General features: G+C 45.2%; 1 protein-coding gene across 9 annotated transcripts in view; it reads left to right on the top strand.

The window, feature by feature from the left end:
- DCTN1 (dynactin subunit 1) overlaps positions 1-16,548 on the top strand; it is a 669,529-nt gene that overhangs the window by 561,496 nt on the left and 91,485 nt on the right. For all 9 annotated transcript variants that reach the window (XM_078674588.1, XM_078674584.1, XM_078674585.1 and 6 more), the window contains 3 exons: positions 8,512-8,640; positions 9,500-9,642; positions 10,991-11,157. In XM_078674588.1, coding sequence (XP_078530714.1) covers positions 8,512-8,640; positions 9,500-9,642; positions 10,991-11,157 — 439 coding nt within the window. The remainder of the gene's footprint in view (positions 1-8,511; positions 8,641-9,499; positions 9,643-10,990; positions 11,158-16,548) is intronic.

Here is a 16,548-nt window from a genome sequence, read left to right as displayed (position 1 = left end):
TTCTGGGCAGTGGCAAAAGTCTTGACATTTTTTGGTTTTATCATAAATGAGCATGCCTAATTCCTTCATGAATGGTTTTTCACTGGTGTGATCCTGGAAATGGTGAATTTCAAAACTTTCCCTCCACTGGGTTTAATCCCGGATCCCAGTAAGGGTGGCTCTCAGCCTTTTTGGCCTTGTATGTCCTCCTTGTTAGCAACTCCAGGTGGCACATGCAACCCTACTATGAAACATGAAATTCCAGTGTGCCCAGCATCAAAGCCACCTCTTTGGCCCCATCCAGATTTCACAGGTGATACACAAGATGTGTTGTGGTGGCTGTCCGATGACACTTTGTCCAGCAGTAGATTGCTCACCGTTCACAACCCAGAGCCGACGTTGGTGATGGATGCCTCACTACTGGGTTCGATGGAGAAGATGGAAATTGGAGGCCTCCAGTTTCCAGCAAAGATCCAGCCCCACCTCTCCTACTAAAGTTGTGGACTGTTCCTTTGGCCCTGAAGTATTTCATTGCCTTTGATCAAGAGAAAGCTGGTGCAGGTTGTCGCAGACACCATCACCGGCATGTGGTACTACTACAAGAAAGGCTGAGTGGTGTCCTGGCCCTGTACCAAAAGAATTTGTTTCTGAAGGTGTCTCCAGTTTATAGCTGCCAGCCACCTGGCAGTGAGACCTGAATGACAGAATGGATGAATTAAGCAACCTTGCCTGGCAGACCATTTGAGGCATCTGCGTCCCAAAAAGGCGCAGGGCATGTTCAATCCGTAGGGACAGCACTGGCTGGATCTGTTTGCCAGTGGCAAACGTGCAATGTCAATGGTTTTGGGTGTTGGAGTTTCCATCAGAGTACACATTAGGGGACGCATTCCAGCTTGATTGGAAAGATGGACTGCCGCTACCTCTTCTGCCCAGAGTGCTGAACAAAATCAGGAGCAACTAGGAGAGTTATGTACCAAAAGCTTTTGAACATCTTTCGATCAGTCTTCCAATGAGAGGATCTCCTGTCTCGGTAACCGAGAAAGCTCCTTCATCCAAACCGCCATAACTTACACCCCCATGCTTAGAGATTGAACAATGGCGATTGACTGCCTTTGAGTTGGTGGATGTCTTCCTCTCTACCAGACGCCCTTTATTTATGCTGTGCTCCAGGTTCTTAACCTGTGTGGTATCTGGAACACTGACCCACTTCAGGCAAAACTGTTCAACATTCTCTTGCTTGTTCTATCTTTAGCCCAGCAAGACCTTGCATTAGGCTCTTTAGAAGGTAATGATGTTGAGTTCCTGTTGTGTGAGCAGCAGCTCTGATATTAAGCATTTCCAGACCATACCTGCCTCAATTAGGAGTCGCCCCTTCTGTCTCACATGTGTTCCACCCTCTACAACATTTTGAGGACCCGCTGGATGTCTTAAAGAATGGGTGAGGGTGTGGTTTCCTCACCAGTTGCTTCAGCCTCTACACCCGTCTTAGACTCTTTTTTTAAAGGGAGCTAACTTTGTGATGTTTCTAATGAAGGTTATATTTAAGGCTCCCGGTTGTATGGTATTTATTTTTTGCCATTTACGTCTTTGCCATTTCCATAGTTATTTTGGGTTTTGTGGAAAAATGAAGCTGAAATTAGTATATTTCCACACTTATTTAACCGAAATATGCAGTCATGCTTGAATGCCTGCCAGGTTTCAGTGCTGTGAACACCCGCAGAAGATAAATCAGTGAACTTCTATGAAATTATCTAAATTTCAGTATCAACCTTGTGCATATCGCCTCTTTACTAAAATCCCTTTGTTTAACCCCCTTATCTATCAATCCACCCATCTGTTGGACTAGCAGTCATGGAAGACAGTATTTAGAATGACTTAAAAAGCACCGAATTTATATCCACATTTAAAAATAAGTACAGGCAAGAAAATGAATGTTTTCTGTCTGTATTTTTCTGTAAAAATCAGTAAAAACGGAAAACAGGGAGCCTTGGTTATATTTCAGTAGGATTGTTGTGTTCGAGGCATGTGGGCTGCTGAATTCATATCTATAGCATAGATCGCCGCCTAGTGTTGGGTCCGGATGATTGCACATTGTTGTCCTGAAAGAGTCTTCGAAGTATCACGAGATAGGTGGCTCCTCCCCTGGACTACAGTGCGCATGGGCATCGACTCCATCCCCAGATTGTTTTTTTCCGCCATTGGGTTCGGATGCATATTTGATCACTCAACTTCGGAATCGATAGAAACTTTCTTTTCGGCCCAAAGGCCTTTCCTATAGCGTCGGTATTGTCTTGCGTTCGGTGCCCAGCTCTGTTCCGGCTCAGTTCCCGAGTCGGACATCCAGAGTAGTCGCGTGGCTCTTCGGTGCTCGAGGCCCAGTCAACGCAACTCGAAGTATCCCCACATCGATGTCCACCCGGTGTGCAACAAGTGCCTGTCGCCGGATCACGATGAAGCCAACTGTATGGCTTGTTCTCGTTTTCGCTCCATGAAGACGATTCGACTTCGGCGCGTGGCGCGCCAGGAGGCCCAGCAGACGGCCCCTGACCCGGTGAACATTTTCGAGGGGGAAGAAGCAGACGAGCAGGAAGATCGAGAGCCGATTTCAACTCCAGCGGCAGAGATCGACTCCAACTACGACGCAGACGTCGAAATGCTCGACACAGAAGGCGTCGTCGACGAGGTAGGAGACGACAATGAGGCCTATGGGGCCACGGAAGATAGCTCGGGTGAAGAGCTATGCCCCGTTCGAACAATAACTAAGGCTCAGGTCGAGGGATCGCCACATGGCCTTACCCAAGATCTTGCACCTGGATCCCCGGTCTCGCCTCCGGGCCCGTCTACGGACACTTCTACGGAGCCGCCATTGGTCAAATCGAAACCGAAAGTGAAAGCTTCGGTCTCGGCAAAACAGAAAGTGGTAGAGGCGCCGTTGAAACAGAAAGCGCCTGTCGCCTTGGTCGGCTCCACGTCTTCAGACCTGTCGGTGCAGTCTAAGCCAAAGACGGTTGTCGAATCGGTGAAGTCGCTCAAGGGCGTCGAGCGGAAGACTGGGCCACCGAAACCGTTTGTCAAGGCCGCCGACCCGAAACCGTCGGCGCCGAAGGCCGTCGACACAGACAGAGGACTCGGAGCTCCGAAAGCTGTCGATCCTGCACGTCGGCCCGAAAAGGCCAGAAGCACTGTTTAGTCTGCACATGGTGGTGGGTCGAGAACACCTGTCGGGTCGACGAAACCGTCCGCATCCTTCACGAAGCAGGTGTTGGACTCGTTGCAACGCATCAAGGACAAGGCTTCCGCTGTCGAACCGAAGGATGCTTCCACCCCGAAGCCAGCAGCCAAGCCGCAAAAGTCGACGGCGCCGATCCAGTTCACGCTGCTGCCGAAAGTGGCGCCGAAGGCGTTCGCGCCTCGGAAGGTCGTCGACGCACCCCTGAAGGTGTCCACGGGGCCGAAGCCTACCCCTGCAGTTGTAGGCACAAAGCATAGACAACCCCTACTGGAGGAGCAGTCGGAACAATTTATCGACGCCGACACCGGTAAACTTTCCATCTACAAGCGAAAGATCACACCGGCACAGCCTATGGAGTCCTACACAATTCCTTTGAAGAGGAAAAAGGCTTCTACGGATTCCCCAGTTCTTGTTGAACTGATTACTCCACGTGCTCAGGACACTGATCCACTCTCGCCCACTTAATCAGATGTGGAAGCTGGGGACGGGGACGATGAGGAGTACAACTACCCTGCCGACACTGATCCGGAGGATCACCATGACACATGGGCAGATGCTGGGGACCCAGGGGATCCGCAAACTGCCCCGGACACTCGAGTATATACTGTCAAAACCTCCCCTACAGAGGATTCTGCGGCATTTAATGCTCTAATTGAGAGGGCAGCTAAAAATCACGACGTCCAGCTGCATGCTGGCCCTATTGAAGTGGACTTTCTGTTTGATACCTTTTCCACCTCTGAAAAGACTGTCAAGACTCTGCCAATGCTGAAGGGTGTCTTGAAACATGTTGCAGACATTTTTAAAGAACCCACACGTGCCAGGGTTATAAACCCCAGAATTGAAAAAAAGTACGAGCCGGCACCTGGCGACCCTACCTACATCAAGGGCCAGTTGCCGTTGGACTCCCTGGTTGTTTCTAATGCCCGGAAGAGGGCAAATTCAGACTACTGGTGATGCTCCTCCCCCTGACAAGGAATCTAAGGTGCTAGAGGCATCAGGGAAAAGGGTGGCGGCTCAAGCGGCCAATGTCTGGCGTATTTCTAACACGCAGGCGCTCTTGGCCAGATATGACCGGGCACATTACGATACACTAGAAACCCTGTTACAACACTTGCCAGATGAATATAAGGAGGCAGCAGAGATGCTCATTCAAGAAGGGAAACTCATCTTAAATGCTTCTATTAAGTGTGCCCTGGACGCAGCGGACACCGCGGCCAGGGCCATTAACACAAGTGTAATTTTGAGGCGTCAAGCCTGGCTCACAATCTCCGGGTTCAAACCGGAAAAACAGACCACCATCCTCAATCAGCCTGTAAATCCTGATCACTTATTTGGACCTGAGGTGGACACCACCCTGGAAAAAATCAAAAAAGACACCGAGACTGCGAAGTCTATGGTAGCTCTGCAGTTCAGGGGTAGTACTTTCGTCGCTCAAGCAATAGAGGTGCTTCCAGAGGCCAGATGTCCCAGCAAACACAGTACACTAAAAGTGGTGCACAAACCTCTTACAACAAGCAGAGTAGAGGCGGATATCGCGGCAACAGCGCCAAGGGCAGAGGTCGTGGAAACAATAACTCCCGATCCTCCGCCGCCAACAAACAGTGACGCCTTGTCACTGCCCCCCGACCATACGACACCTGTCGGGGGTAGACTCCAACAGTTCCTGCCAGTCTGGAAATCCATCACCACAGACAGGTGGGTCAGGAAACTTATCCAGTACGGTTATTGTCTGGAGTTAACATCCACTCCACCCAACATCCCCCCAAAGCAACGTCCTATGTCAACAGAGCATTTGCACTTATTGCAGCAAGAGGTGCTCGTCATGCTGCAAAAAGGGGCAATCGAGCTCGTGCCAGTGGAACAAAGAGGCTCGGGAGTGTACTCCCTGTACTTCTTGATCCCAAAGAAAGACGGGTCCCTGCGGCACATACTAGACCTCAGGCCCCTAAACCAGTACATTCTCTCAGAACACTTTCATATGCTCACGTTGCAGCAGGTTCTTCCGTTGCTCAATCAAGGGGATTTCCTCGCAACATTAGATCTAAAAGACGCATATTTTCACATTCCACTACATCCGTCACACAGAAAATACCTCAGATTCACCATTCAGAATCAGCATTACCAATTCAAGGTCCTCCCTTTCGGAGTGACCACAGCGCCCAGGGTGTTCACAAAATGCCTGGCGACAGTGGCTGCACACCTCAGGAGACAAAACGTTCACGTCTACCCTTATCTGGACGACTGGCTTGTCCAAGCAAAGTCGGCCCAGCAGTGCGCTGCCAACATGTCCCACACCATTCACCTTCTTCACGATCTGGGATTCTCACTGAATTATCCAAAGTCACACCTTCAGCCCGCCCATGTGCGGCAGTATCTAGGCGCGACGATAAACTCTGGCCGCCACAGCACAGCCAAATTCACTAAGGATCAACAGCATTCAATTGCTGATCCAGAAATTCAGACCGCAACACTCGCTTCAGGCACGAGTGTTCACGCAGTTGATAGGCATGATGGCCTCCTTCATCTTCATAGTCCCGCACGCGAGAGTACATATGCGTCCGCTTCAAGAGTGCTTGGCACGTTAGTGGAATCAGGCTCACGGACAGTTGAAAGACCTAGTGTTGGTGACCGGTCGGGCATACAACTCTCTGCATTCGTGGAATCCACACAACCTCTGCAAGGGCCGACCGTTCCAGGAGCCTGTTCCACAGATCATCCTAACGACGGACACTTCTCTCCAGGGTTGGGGAGCTCATGTACTCCACTACACAGTGCAGGGACTATGGACGACACAGCAAAAGAAGATGCACATCAACCACCTAGAGCTGATGGCAATCTTCCTGGCAATGAAGGCTTTCAAGATACATCTGTGCAACAAAGTCGTGTTGATCCGGAAGGACAACATGGTAGCCATGTATTACATTCAAAAGCAGGGAGGTACACACTCTCCACAGTTGTCTCATTTGGCTCAGAGCATGTGGAAGTGGGCCATTCAGAGGAACATCTTCCTCATGGCGGAACACCTCCCGGGCAAGGACAATCAGATGGCGGACCTGCTCAGCAGGTACAGCCATCAAATGCACGAGTGGGAGATACATCCATCAGTGCTCCACCCGTACTTCCAGCAGTGGGGTCATCCAGAGATAGACCTGTTCGCCACAAGGGAAAACGCCAAATGCCAAAGCTTTGCCGCCAGGTTCCCGCACCCACAGTCGCAGGGCAATGCGATATGGATGAACTGGTCAGGCAAATTTGCGTACGCTTTTCCCCCAGCACCTCTTAATACCGCTGGTGGCACGAAAGCTAAAGCAACACTCGATGACGCTCATCCTGGTTGCTCCAACGTGGGCCCGCCAACCATGGTACACCACGTTTCTAGAACTTTCCGTGGTACCGCATCAAAGGCTGCACCTCACACCCAAACTTTTGACGCAGAGCCATGGCGACATTCAGCACTCAGATCCGCAACAGCTCAACCTGGCGATCTGGCTCCTGAGGTCTTAGAGTTTGGCTACCTCAACTTACCTCCTGACTGCATGGATATCATACGGGAGGCAAGAAAGCCCACCACCAGAGCATGCTACGCAGCAAAATGGAAGCGGTTTGTCATTTATTGCGTGGACCACAACATTGACCCACTTGACGTGTCCACGCACAACATCATTTGTTATCTGTTGCATCTTTACAAATGCAATCAGGCATATGCTTCCATTCGGATACATTTATCTGCCATAGCGGCTTATCTCCAAAACAGGCAGCATCTCTCCCTTTTCCGAGTGCCTGCCATTAAAGCTTTTCTAGAGGGGCTCAAACGAGTCATTCCTCTCAGGACTCCACCTGCTCCTGAATGGAATCTTAATGTGGTACTCACCCGACTGATGGGGTCCACCTTTTGAGCCTCTACATTCATGCGAGATTCAGTTCTTAACATGGAAAGTGGCTTTCCTTATAGCCATTGCGTCCCTGCGACGTGTTAGTGAGCTCCAGGCGCTCACTGTACAAGAACCATTCATACAGATTCACTCCAACCGGGTGGTGCTGCGCACTAACCCTAAATTTCTTCCAAAGGTGGTTTCGCAGTTCCATGTCAATCAGACTATTGAACTGCCTGTGTTCTTCCAAAATCCAGAGACAGTGGCTGAAAGAATTCTCCACACTCTTGACGTCAAACGAGCTTTGATGTACTACATTGATAGGACCAAAGATTTTAGGAAGACGAAACAACTCTTTGTTGCCTTTTCTGCCCAACACAAAGGCAACCCCATTTCCAAGGCAGGTATAGCCAGGTGGATCGTTAAGTGTATTCAGATTTGCTATCAAAAGGCTAAGCGCACTTTAACAATCCCCCCCAGAGCCCACTCCACCCGTAAGTTGGGGGCCTCCATGGCTTTCCTTGGAAATATCCCTTTAGAAGACATTTGTAGAGCAGCCACATGGTCTACCCCACACACATTTACGAAACACTACTGTGTAGATGTGCACTCCAAGCAGCTGTAGGGCAGGCTGTTCTAAAGACACATTTTCAAACATCTGCAGCTGGCACAGGCGGCCGCCGCTAATGGAGGGACTGCTAATATATTCTATGCTATAGATATGAATTCAGCAGCCCACATGCCTCGAACTGAATATGCTGCTTACCAGTATGCATCTGTTCTTGGCATGTAGGGCTGCTGACATTCATATCGCCCATCCTCCTCCCCGGCGCCTGTAGCGGCTGCAGAATTTACACTTACTCTTAGCATGGCCATCGCTCACACTGTTACACTCCATCTTTGCCACAATGGCTAAAAACAATCTGGGGATGGAGTCGATGCCCATGCGCACTGTAGTCCAGGGGAGGAGCCACCTATCTCGTGATACTTCGAAGACTCTTCCAGGACAACAATGTGCAATCATCCGGACCCAACACTAGGCGGCGATCTATGCTATAGATATGAATGTCAGCAGCCCTACATGCCAAGAACAGATGCATACTGGTAAGTAGCATATTCATTTCTGATTGTGCATGTTTTGGGCTTGCATAGATTGTCATGTGTTGAAATAGTTAATTCCGGCAGTGTAACAGGTTGTTGCAACATGTTAATTACGAATAACAAGTTTTAGAGATGTCATATATCCTCATTTTTCACACCTTGGAGTCAACTTTCATGGGCCACTGTAATCCCCGAGAGGTTCACAGCTTTTAGAATACAAATTAGTAAATTGAAACTATTTTCTATTCATGTTCTTTATTTCCTCACGTACCTGTCTCTAGTATTCTGTAGTACAGATTATTGATCCCCTGGTTGTGTTCATTCCAGTCACCGCCTCCAGTGGAGCAAAGAGCAGCTGCACTGCGAGCTGAGATCACAGACGCAGAGGGACTTGGATTGAAGCTGGAGGACCGCGAGACTGTCATCAAGGAGTTGAAGAAATCTTTGAAAATCAAGGTTAGAATGAAAGACCTTTTACCCAACACCCACATTCATAGGCAAGATGATGGCCGCTTAGGCAGGGTTGATGGTGTAGATTAAATCCCACTTACGTCGGTCCTATATTCTTGTCTCGTACAATCTTTCTCAAAATTCAAATCCATATTGTGTGTCACAAAAGAAACTGATCCACCAACTTCACAAGTCCTTCTTGTGTTTGAGAAGTTGTTCACCAAAGTCCAACTTCTGCCAGTGTCCTATTTCCAGCATTTTAAACTTGAGTTTGACGGAAAGAGGCAACTAGATGCACTTATACAGTCATGGTAAAGAATCATGGTAAATAGACATCTTAATCTTCAAATGCAATTTTCTATTTAACACTAACACACTGAGAATAAATAATGCTCTAAAAGAAGATGATTTTACACCTTTCAAATGTAAAATGTTATTCCCACCTCACTGCGATTTACATTGTTTTCACTGTGTCCAAACAGTGCCCTTTTCACTTAATGTATTTTTAATCAAGCTATTCCTACTTAGTAGTTGATGGCCATTTACCAGTATATAAATAAAGATACAGGGGTTCAATTGTTCACATATCTCTAAAGACCTCGTGTATGTACTTGGGACAAACTGTAGAAAAAAATAAATGGTTTTGTTAAGAAATCTGCAGAGGGTGGAGCGTCCAGTAAAGTTAGTTGTGATGAATAAAGTGTGCCCTTGCAGATTCTTTCTGTCCACTGCGCCTCAGACCACGGATCATTTGTCATCTCCTGGACTGGAGGATTCTGTCAAGCGAAGGATTCTAACCAGGCAGCACTATATATGTACTTTATCATCATTAAGTGGCTTCTGTGTTTTTAAATTTTTTATTTAGGGCGAGGAGCTCAGTGAAGCCAACATTCGTCTCAGTCTGCTGGAAAAGAAGTTGGACAGTGCTTCCAGGGATGCAGATGATCGGGTTGAAAAGATACAAACTAAATTGGAGGAGACCCAGGCCCTCCTGAAAAAGAAAGAAAAGTGAGTCCCTTGTATGTAATAGTATCCATCAGTCTCCACCTTCTGATAGTGTTTGGACCACTGTAAATAATAACACGGATTAATATTTCATATAAACTCAATCCTACTTTTTGGAAGTGGGCCTCACTCTTGCATTCTGTAAGGTATTGACAACGAGCTTCGATTCACCAAAGCTCTTCGCGCAATAGCAAAATGTGATTGGCTGCAACAAAACTTAGGTTGGAAGGAGTGGAGCAGTTTTACCACTTTATTTTTATTTTGGAATGGGAGTTACCAATAATACTGAAGAAAAGTTACACGCAAAACAAATGCTGGATTATGGTGTTTGGTAATTCACACAAAAGTTACCAAATTATTCAGTTTAAATTTCACCAATGTCCATGATGTTTGTGCAAATTTACTTTTTCGTTAAAAATATATCTTAATATGTAAATCTCATAAAAATGTAGTAGATGACTAACCAGTGTCTTATCTTAAACATGCCCAGGATAAATCTGGCATCATGTGTATCTGCTGGATAGCCGTGCATTGATTACATGTTCACAGTTAAATACAGTTCAAGGCTCTAGATATTGTGCATGAATCGTGAGCAGGCCATCACTTTTATAAGGATCTGTTAAAGCGCGATCAGCCTGTGAGAGATCTGTTCCAAGTGAGCCATTGCGCTTGCATTTATTTGTAAAATGTCCATCTCCTGGAAGTCTTTGCCATTGATCTTACTCTTCGGAATGCACAATCTGCCCTTTTTCACACTTCTGAGAACTGATCTGTTTCAATCCGGTGTTCTTGGTCACCGCTGCTCCCTTTTTAGCAGTTCTGGCAGCAGAATGCCTGCATTGTTGCAGTAGGAGAATCTTTTTTTGCAAATATTGTTATGAATAATTTGACTTTGATTTGCATGCATGACTGTTTTGCCCCTAAAGTGTGCATGGCCATCCTGCTCTCATTTCTTTAACACTTGTAGTTTGGTTCATACGTATTTATCTTGATCACAGCTTATTTACAGCAAATAGAACCTTTATATAAAGTCCATGTTTTTCCCTTTAATTAGACCGGATTTGAAGTATTCAGTTACCTTTTGCATTAATACTTCAGAATGTTCGGACAATGGTAACAAGTGCATATCAATGTTAAAACCACCTACCTTGGTTTTTTTAATGCTTCAAGAAATCCCAGTGTGTATTTCTGAGCTCCCAAAACAGTTTCCTTATGTTTTTTTGTTTAGATTTTTTGTTGCAAATCTTCAAGTCATTTCTCAATAAGAGCGCTGTTTGAAAGTGTCCACACTGAAAGGTTGTTCCTTTAAGTGATGAAATACACATGGTTAATAATATTTTCTCTTCTTCAGGGAGTTTGAGGAGACGATGGATGCTCTTCAAGCCGATATTGACCAGTTGGAGGCTGAGAAGTCTGAGTTGAGGCAACGCCTCAACAACCAATCAAAACAAACAATTGCAGGTCTTCGTGTAGCACCTACCTCTGGAGTGGCTTCTATTGTGTCTGGTGCCACTGGAGGTGAGTGTACTAGTTCTCCATTCCATTCAGTACATGAAAAATGTAATCGTGAACCTTATATATTTGCTTCCTTTAATTGCTTCCCACTATCCTCAAAAGATCTGCTGCTGTTGCTCTGGGTGCAGTTTTAGCAGTGAAGTCCCTCCAGATTTGGTTACTGGCATGTCCACGTTCCTCAATACTTGTGGAATGTCCAGGCTATCAGGCTGTATTTGGAAGGCAATTTTACTTGGGACAACAGGTTTAAAGAGGAGGAAGCCAGGGTGCTTGCTTGGCTTGCCACACACAGACCCTTCCTATCAGGCATACCCAAGCACTATGTCTTCAACTTTGTGTATTTTGTTTTAACTTTCCTGATCTTCCGGACGAGTGTAAAGTTTCACATGCTCTCTTGATCCTCTCTCCTTTTCTTGGTCCTAGAGCCCAGGTGCTCTCTCGGTACATTACACTGCGCTGATATCACAGGGCTCTGCGCCTTCTCTTTGGGTCAATGACATGCAGTGTTCTGCTCTGATTTTGCATTCTGTGACCCTACTCCACCAGAGTCCCTTTAAGAGTGCTTTAAGCCAGTCGCACAGTGGCGTAGCATAGACCCTGCAGTGTGAGAGCCCCCTCCGCATAATACCCTGGCCTTAGAGTGCCTGATTGAGTCCTGAGGGGGGCCCCTCCATGTGACTTGAAAGGGGGGCTCAGGTTTCGTTACGCAACTGCAGTCGCAGTTCTGCGGTTTTGTACCATATTATACCCGAGGTGTAACTTGCACCCCCTCGGCCTCAAGGTACTGCGCTCCAAGTCAGCATTGACTCCACTGTGCTAATGTGGGTCTTTTATTTGATGCTTATGCTCTATCTGTGGACCTTAGTGCTTTTTCACTCCTGCTCCCTTTAAGGGGCTGTAGCATCCTTTTAGGTTTATAGGTGTGAGGTTGTAGAATATATTAGAATGTTGCGACGGATTCCTGGTGCATTTTATTCATTGGCGTTCCTATTCTGCCAGGTTGAGTGTGAGTAGCGAGTCTAGGTACGAAAGTGAAGATGAGTCTTATGGTAGTGAGTGTGAGCAATGTTACATTGGCCAGGGCTTCTAGAAAAAAGTGTATACAGGCAGTTTCTGAAGATCAAGTATTGGGGAATGTTGTGAAATTTTCAAGTGGATGACCTCTAGAATCTAGTGGTGAGAGGAGAAGAAAGGATGCTGGGCTTGCTGAGGGTGATTGGATGTTTTATCAAGAAACATTTATGTAACTTTTCAGATTCCCCTAAGTTGGCGATTTGACGCAAATACTGTGAAATATTGTATATATTTCCGACTGATTTTATTTTGTAGGAAGGGAACTGTGCTGCATTCTGCTGAGTTTAATAGGTATGAGGTCATAGCATACATGTTGTGCGGATTCCAATGCATTTTGAACAAGACTGACGCTTTCTGTGAGAAGCAGAAGATTCTCTTCTCTGCTCCCTTGATGAACATACTTGTGGACTCCAGATTTCAGACCAAACCATGCAAAGTCTACTTGGGTTAATCCATTGACTCGCCTATCCACCACACAGCCTTGCACCCCCTCACCAACTCCCTCCCCCCTCCCCTACGCCTTCCTCTTTCATTCCGGAGCAGTTTTTCAGTTGGAGAGAATAGTACAAGACTGTATCGGGGTCCACTTTTGAGTTCCAGGAGGCTATTGCATAGGTTTGCTGACCATCTATAAGCCATTCTGGCAGATGTAGAGCATGAGGAAACGATAGCCAGGATGGACCCAGCATCCTCGAGGAGATGTTCAACTCTTCGAATGACGGTGTCCTATCCAGTTTAATGGTCAATCATCACATTAGTGGTCTCCAAAGGCACAAGAGATGACAGATACACAAAGGAAAATCACGAGTTTACTTAATAAGAAACACTGAAGGAATTTAGAACAGAAATCATGAACTGTAATAGTGTCAAGCGCAAGCTGTACCTAGCAGGAACAGGGAAAGCTAACCGCGTTCTGGTACATGCAAACAGAAACTGAACCTCAACAAATGTTCAGAACAGGCATTGGTGTCCAGCTGAGAAAACAGCAACTGGAGAGTGGGGTAAGGGCTCAGACAAAAATAACTCTGGCAAAACAATATGTGTGTGTAAACTCAGTTTTCCTCTGAAAACTAAAGGTCAGAACTGGACACAAAAGGAAAGAAAACTGAACACATTGAAAGGTGTTGCTAAGCTTTCAAGTGCTCCATGGGCACTCAGCAAGACAGCAAAAAAGGGCTGCAAATTAGAACAGATGCCCAGTGTCTGCTCTGAAGTTCTAGTGAAAATCTCTCATCCTTTTCTCTACTTGTGCATGCATACAGATACCAGGAAGCAAATGATTGACACAAGTAAAATCTAGCTGCAACAGAGAATAAACGTGTATTGTATAATGTTGACAGGAAAGCTTCCAAAACAGTCTAGTATCGTACTAAAAGTTGTAATTTGGACTTAAAGTACACATATGCTTAGATGTTGGCTCGAGCTTTTGGCTAAAGCCTAGAAGGACAGAGTACAAATTCATTTTGCAGACGCAAACTCTGCAATTTGCAAAGTCACAGGGTTTGCAGCTATAAAAAATAGTTGTTTGGTATGTTAAGCTCATTTTGCAAGTCGGAAAAGCATCTCCAAATCAAAGAATGTGTTTACGGACTCATAACGAATCTAAATTAGGAAGGGGTGCAAAAAGGGTGTTCCCTCCTCATTGCAATTTATATCGTATATATCAAGCAGACCATTGAACTATTACCACATCCTCAGAATGAGGAAAAGTAGAAGCTGTCGGGTGACCTCGCGGAAGGGTTGGTTGGGGATGTGTGTAGTATGGTGGGTGCAGGCAGTATCCAGGGATCCTGCGCTACTTTAAGGAACACAGGCTGCTGAAATGTTGATCACAGCAACTGTAAATGCAAATTCTTAGTCAGGAGCTGTGTAAAGGATACACCTAGTATGATCAGTGAGCATTGCTTCCTTGATATGGTTTCAAAAGCTGGAAGCAGAGTTTGCATTACTGTCCTAAAGAATCTTGGCCTGCTCACTTAAACACTGAGAACGCAGGGGTGGAAATAAAGACATCTTTCATACTGTTTAATGTATTCCTTGACTGATAGAGTTGACCCAATCCGATAGATATATATTTCAATACAGTGATGCGCTGCACTCTTAAGAACTCCGGTTATTCAATATTTATTACCATATCACATCTCACCAATGCGTTTCAGCCCTCCTAGGCCTTAATCGTGTGATTAAGGCCTAGGAGGGCTGAAACGCATTGGTGGTATCGATATTGTAATATATATTGAATAACCGGAGTTCTTAGAGTGCAGCGCATCTTTGGATTGAAATTAATTCGAGGGCTTGGACCGTGTCTGCACCCATTGCCGAGCGCGCTGCAGATCAGGATCCAAATTGGGTATACACACACACACAAACTTGGAGAGGATGTTATCTGTTCTTACAGACCTTATATTTTCAACCCATACGTCACACGATTTTAAAACTTTGCAGGAGCAAAGACTAGCATTTCACTATACAGATGAAGATTAGATTGATGTGTTCCATGTACTGAAGGAGGCAACATTACAACTAAGCTATTTAGAGGTTTTTCACAGATTGTCTTGGTTTCCTCTCAGACTATACACAGCAAAGTTAACTGATTCAGAAGGATGTTGGGAATGTTTGAAATTCAACGAGACGTACATGTATTGTCGAACTGTAAAAGGTTGAAACAATATTAGGGACATATGGGGCACTTTGAAGCATGAAATGTGGCTACAAGAAGCTTTGATGGCATAATTTGCCTTGTTACATGATACCACATCTATCCTACACTTATATTTAGTCTGAGATGGTTTGCAACATCTACGGCCATTGTACAAATTTTAATCCTAAGGTTATAGAAGACTATGAAGATATTGTCTTATAATACTTTGCAAAAAAATATGTCTGACATGGCAAGTTATATAAAATTAATATATACAATAAATGATCGTCTGGTTAAATTTGAGGGGATATGGGGACTTTTTATAAAGAAATTATCAGAATTCCGTTGGGATAACAAACAAGGAGGGATATGCCCTTCAGTCAACATGTGGTTCAATGCCATTTTGGTGTTTGTTGGTTGACCAACTCCCTCCCGACAAGGCTTTTGTGTTGTGTGTGCATCATGCGCTATAATCTAAAAATGTCCCTGAATGCAGGTTAAAGCCAGCTTTAGTAGGAAAAAAAAGGTCCACAATGAAGTGGTAACCTACTGTTTTAAACTCCTTCACAGCTAAAGTACATTGCTCACTGATAGGAAATATAAATATAAATCTAAGAAGGACAACAGTTCTGAGAGACTGTAGTAAAAAGTATGTAAATCTATTGTGTTTATTCAGCATCATGGCAATGATAAACTGTTGCAAATGAATAGTTATATAGACTGAGGTGATTCTCTATTTATCTTATTCTGTATTTTTGTATTTTGCCGGGTGCAACCAAGAAATGATGTTCTTTATCTTTAGTGGTCTTTACTTTGTACTATTTTCTTCTCTCTGCAGTAGACTCTTTTCCTCTTATATTGTGTCTTAACCTATATTCTGATCCTCCTTCTAATTCCTCCTTTTCTATCTTTCCTGGGATGTTTTTACTTCTCGTTGTACTTCTTCAGACGAACAGTTGAAAGGTAAAGTATTGCATGTCCCTTTCAGGCATGTTCTCTACACACACATTGTCTTCTGCTAGCAGACTAGGAATGAACATGCAACACTGGTAAGATCTGTATCTGGAGTGAACCATAAAATAGAGTTATACAACTGAAACCAATGTAGCCCTGTTTCTATATCAAGTTGCATTTTGGGTTGAACATTTAAATTTGCCTCTTTTCCTGCATGCTAGACATAATACAGAACCGTTTCAAAGTAGTATACACGGACTGGTAATGTGAAGTCATGTAAAGCTGCAGTATCCTGCACACAGAGACACCTGTGACCAGCCTTTTATCGTTACATGCGTGCGCTTTAACTCTTGTCCAGAACCCTTCTTACTAAGGAGTGGAGGTAATGGCTGTTTTTGGATCACTAGGAATGAATATGAAAACTTAATATATAGAGCATGAAGAAGTATATTCAGTGTACCTACCGGCTAAAGGGCATGCAAATATGCCATCTTTTATCTGCTGTGGCACGTTAGTTTCAATGGCCTTTGGTAGTTCCTTAGCAGTAAGTATGCTTGAAGCACTTCATTCCCCTTGGCTGACTAGGATAGTTATGCCTGTCTTTGAAGTGTTGAATTCAAGGGGCTTAGTCCCACTAAGCATTGTAAGGACTTCAGATGATGAGTCTTCCACCAGAAAACAACATATGTGTTTCTTTTTCAACAGTCTGCATTTGTAGGAAAACT

This window comes from Lissotriton helveticus, chromosome 2_1 (assembly GCF_964261635.1).
Source record: "Lissotriton helveticus chromosome 2_1, aLisHel1.1, whole genome shotgun sequence".
In the NCBI taxonomy this organism is placed as follows: Eukaryota; Metazoa; Chordata; class Amphibia; order Caudata; family Salamandridae; genus Lissotriton; species Lissotriton helveticus.
The sequence above is the reverse complement of the archived record's forward strand: the minus strand, read 5'-3'. Positions and strand labels throughout refer to the sequence as shown.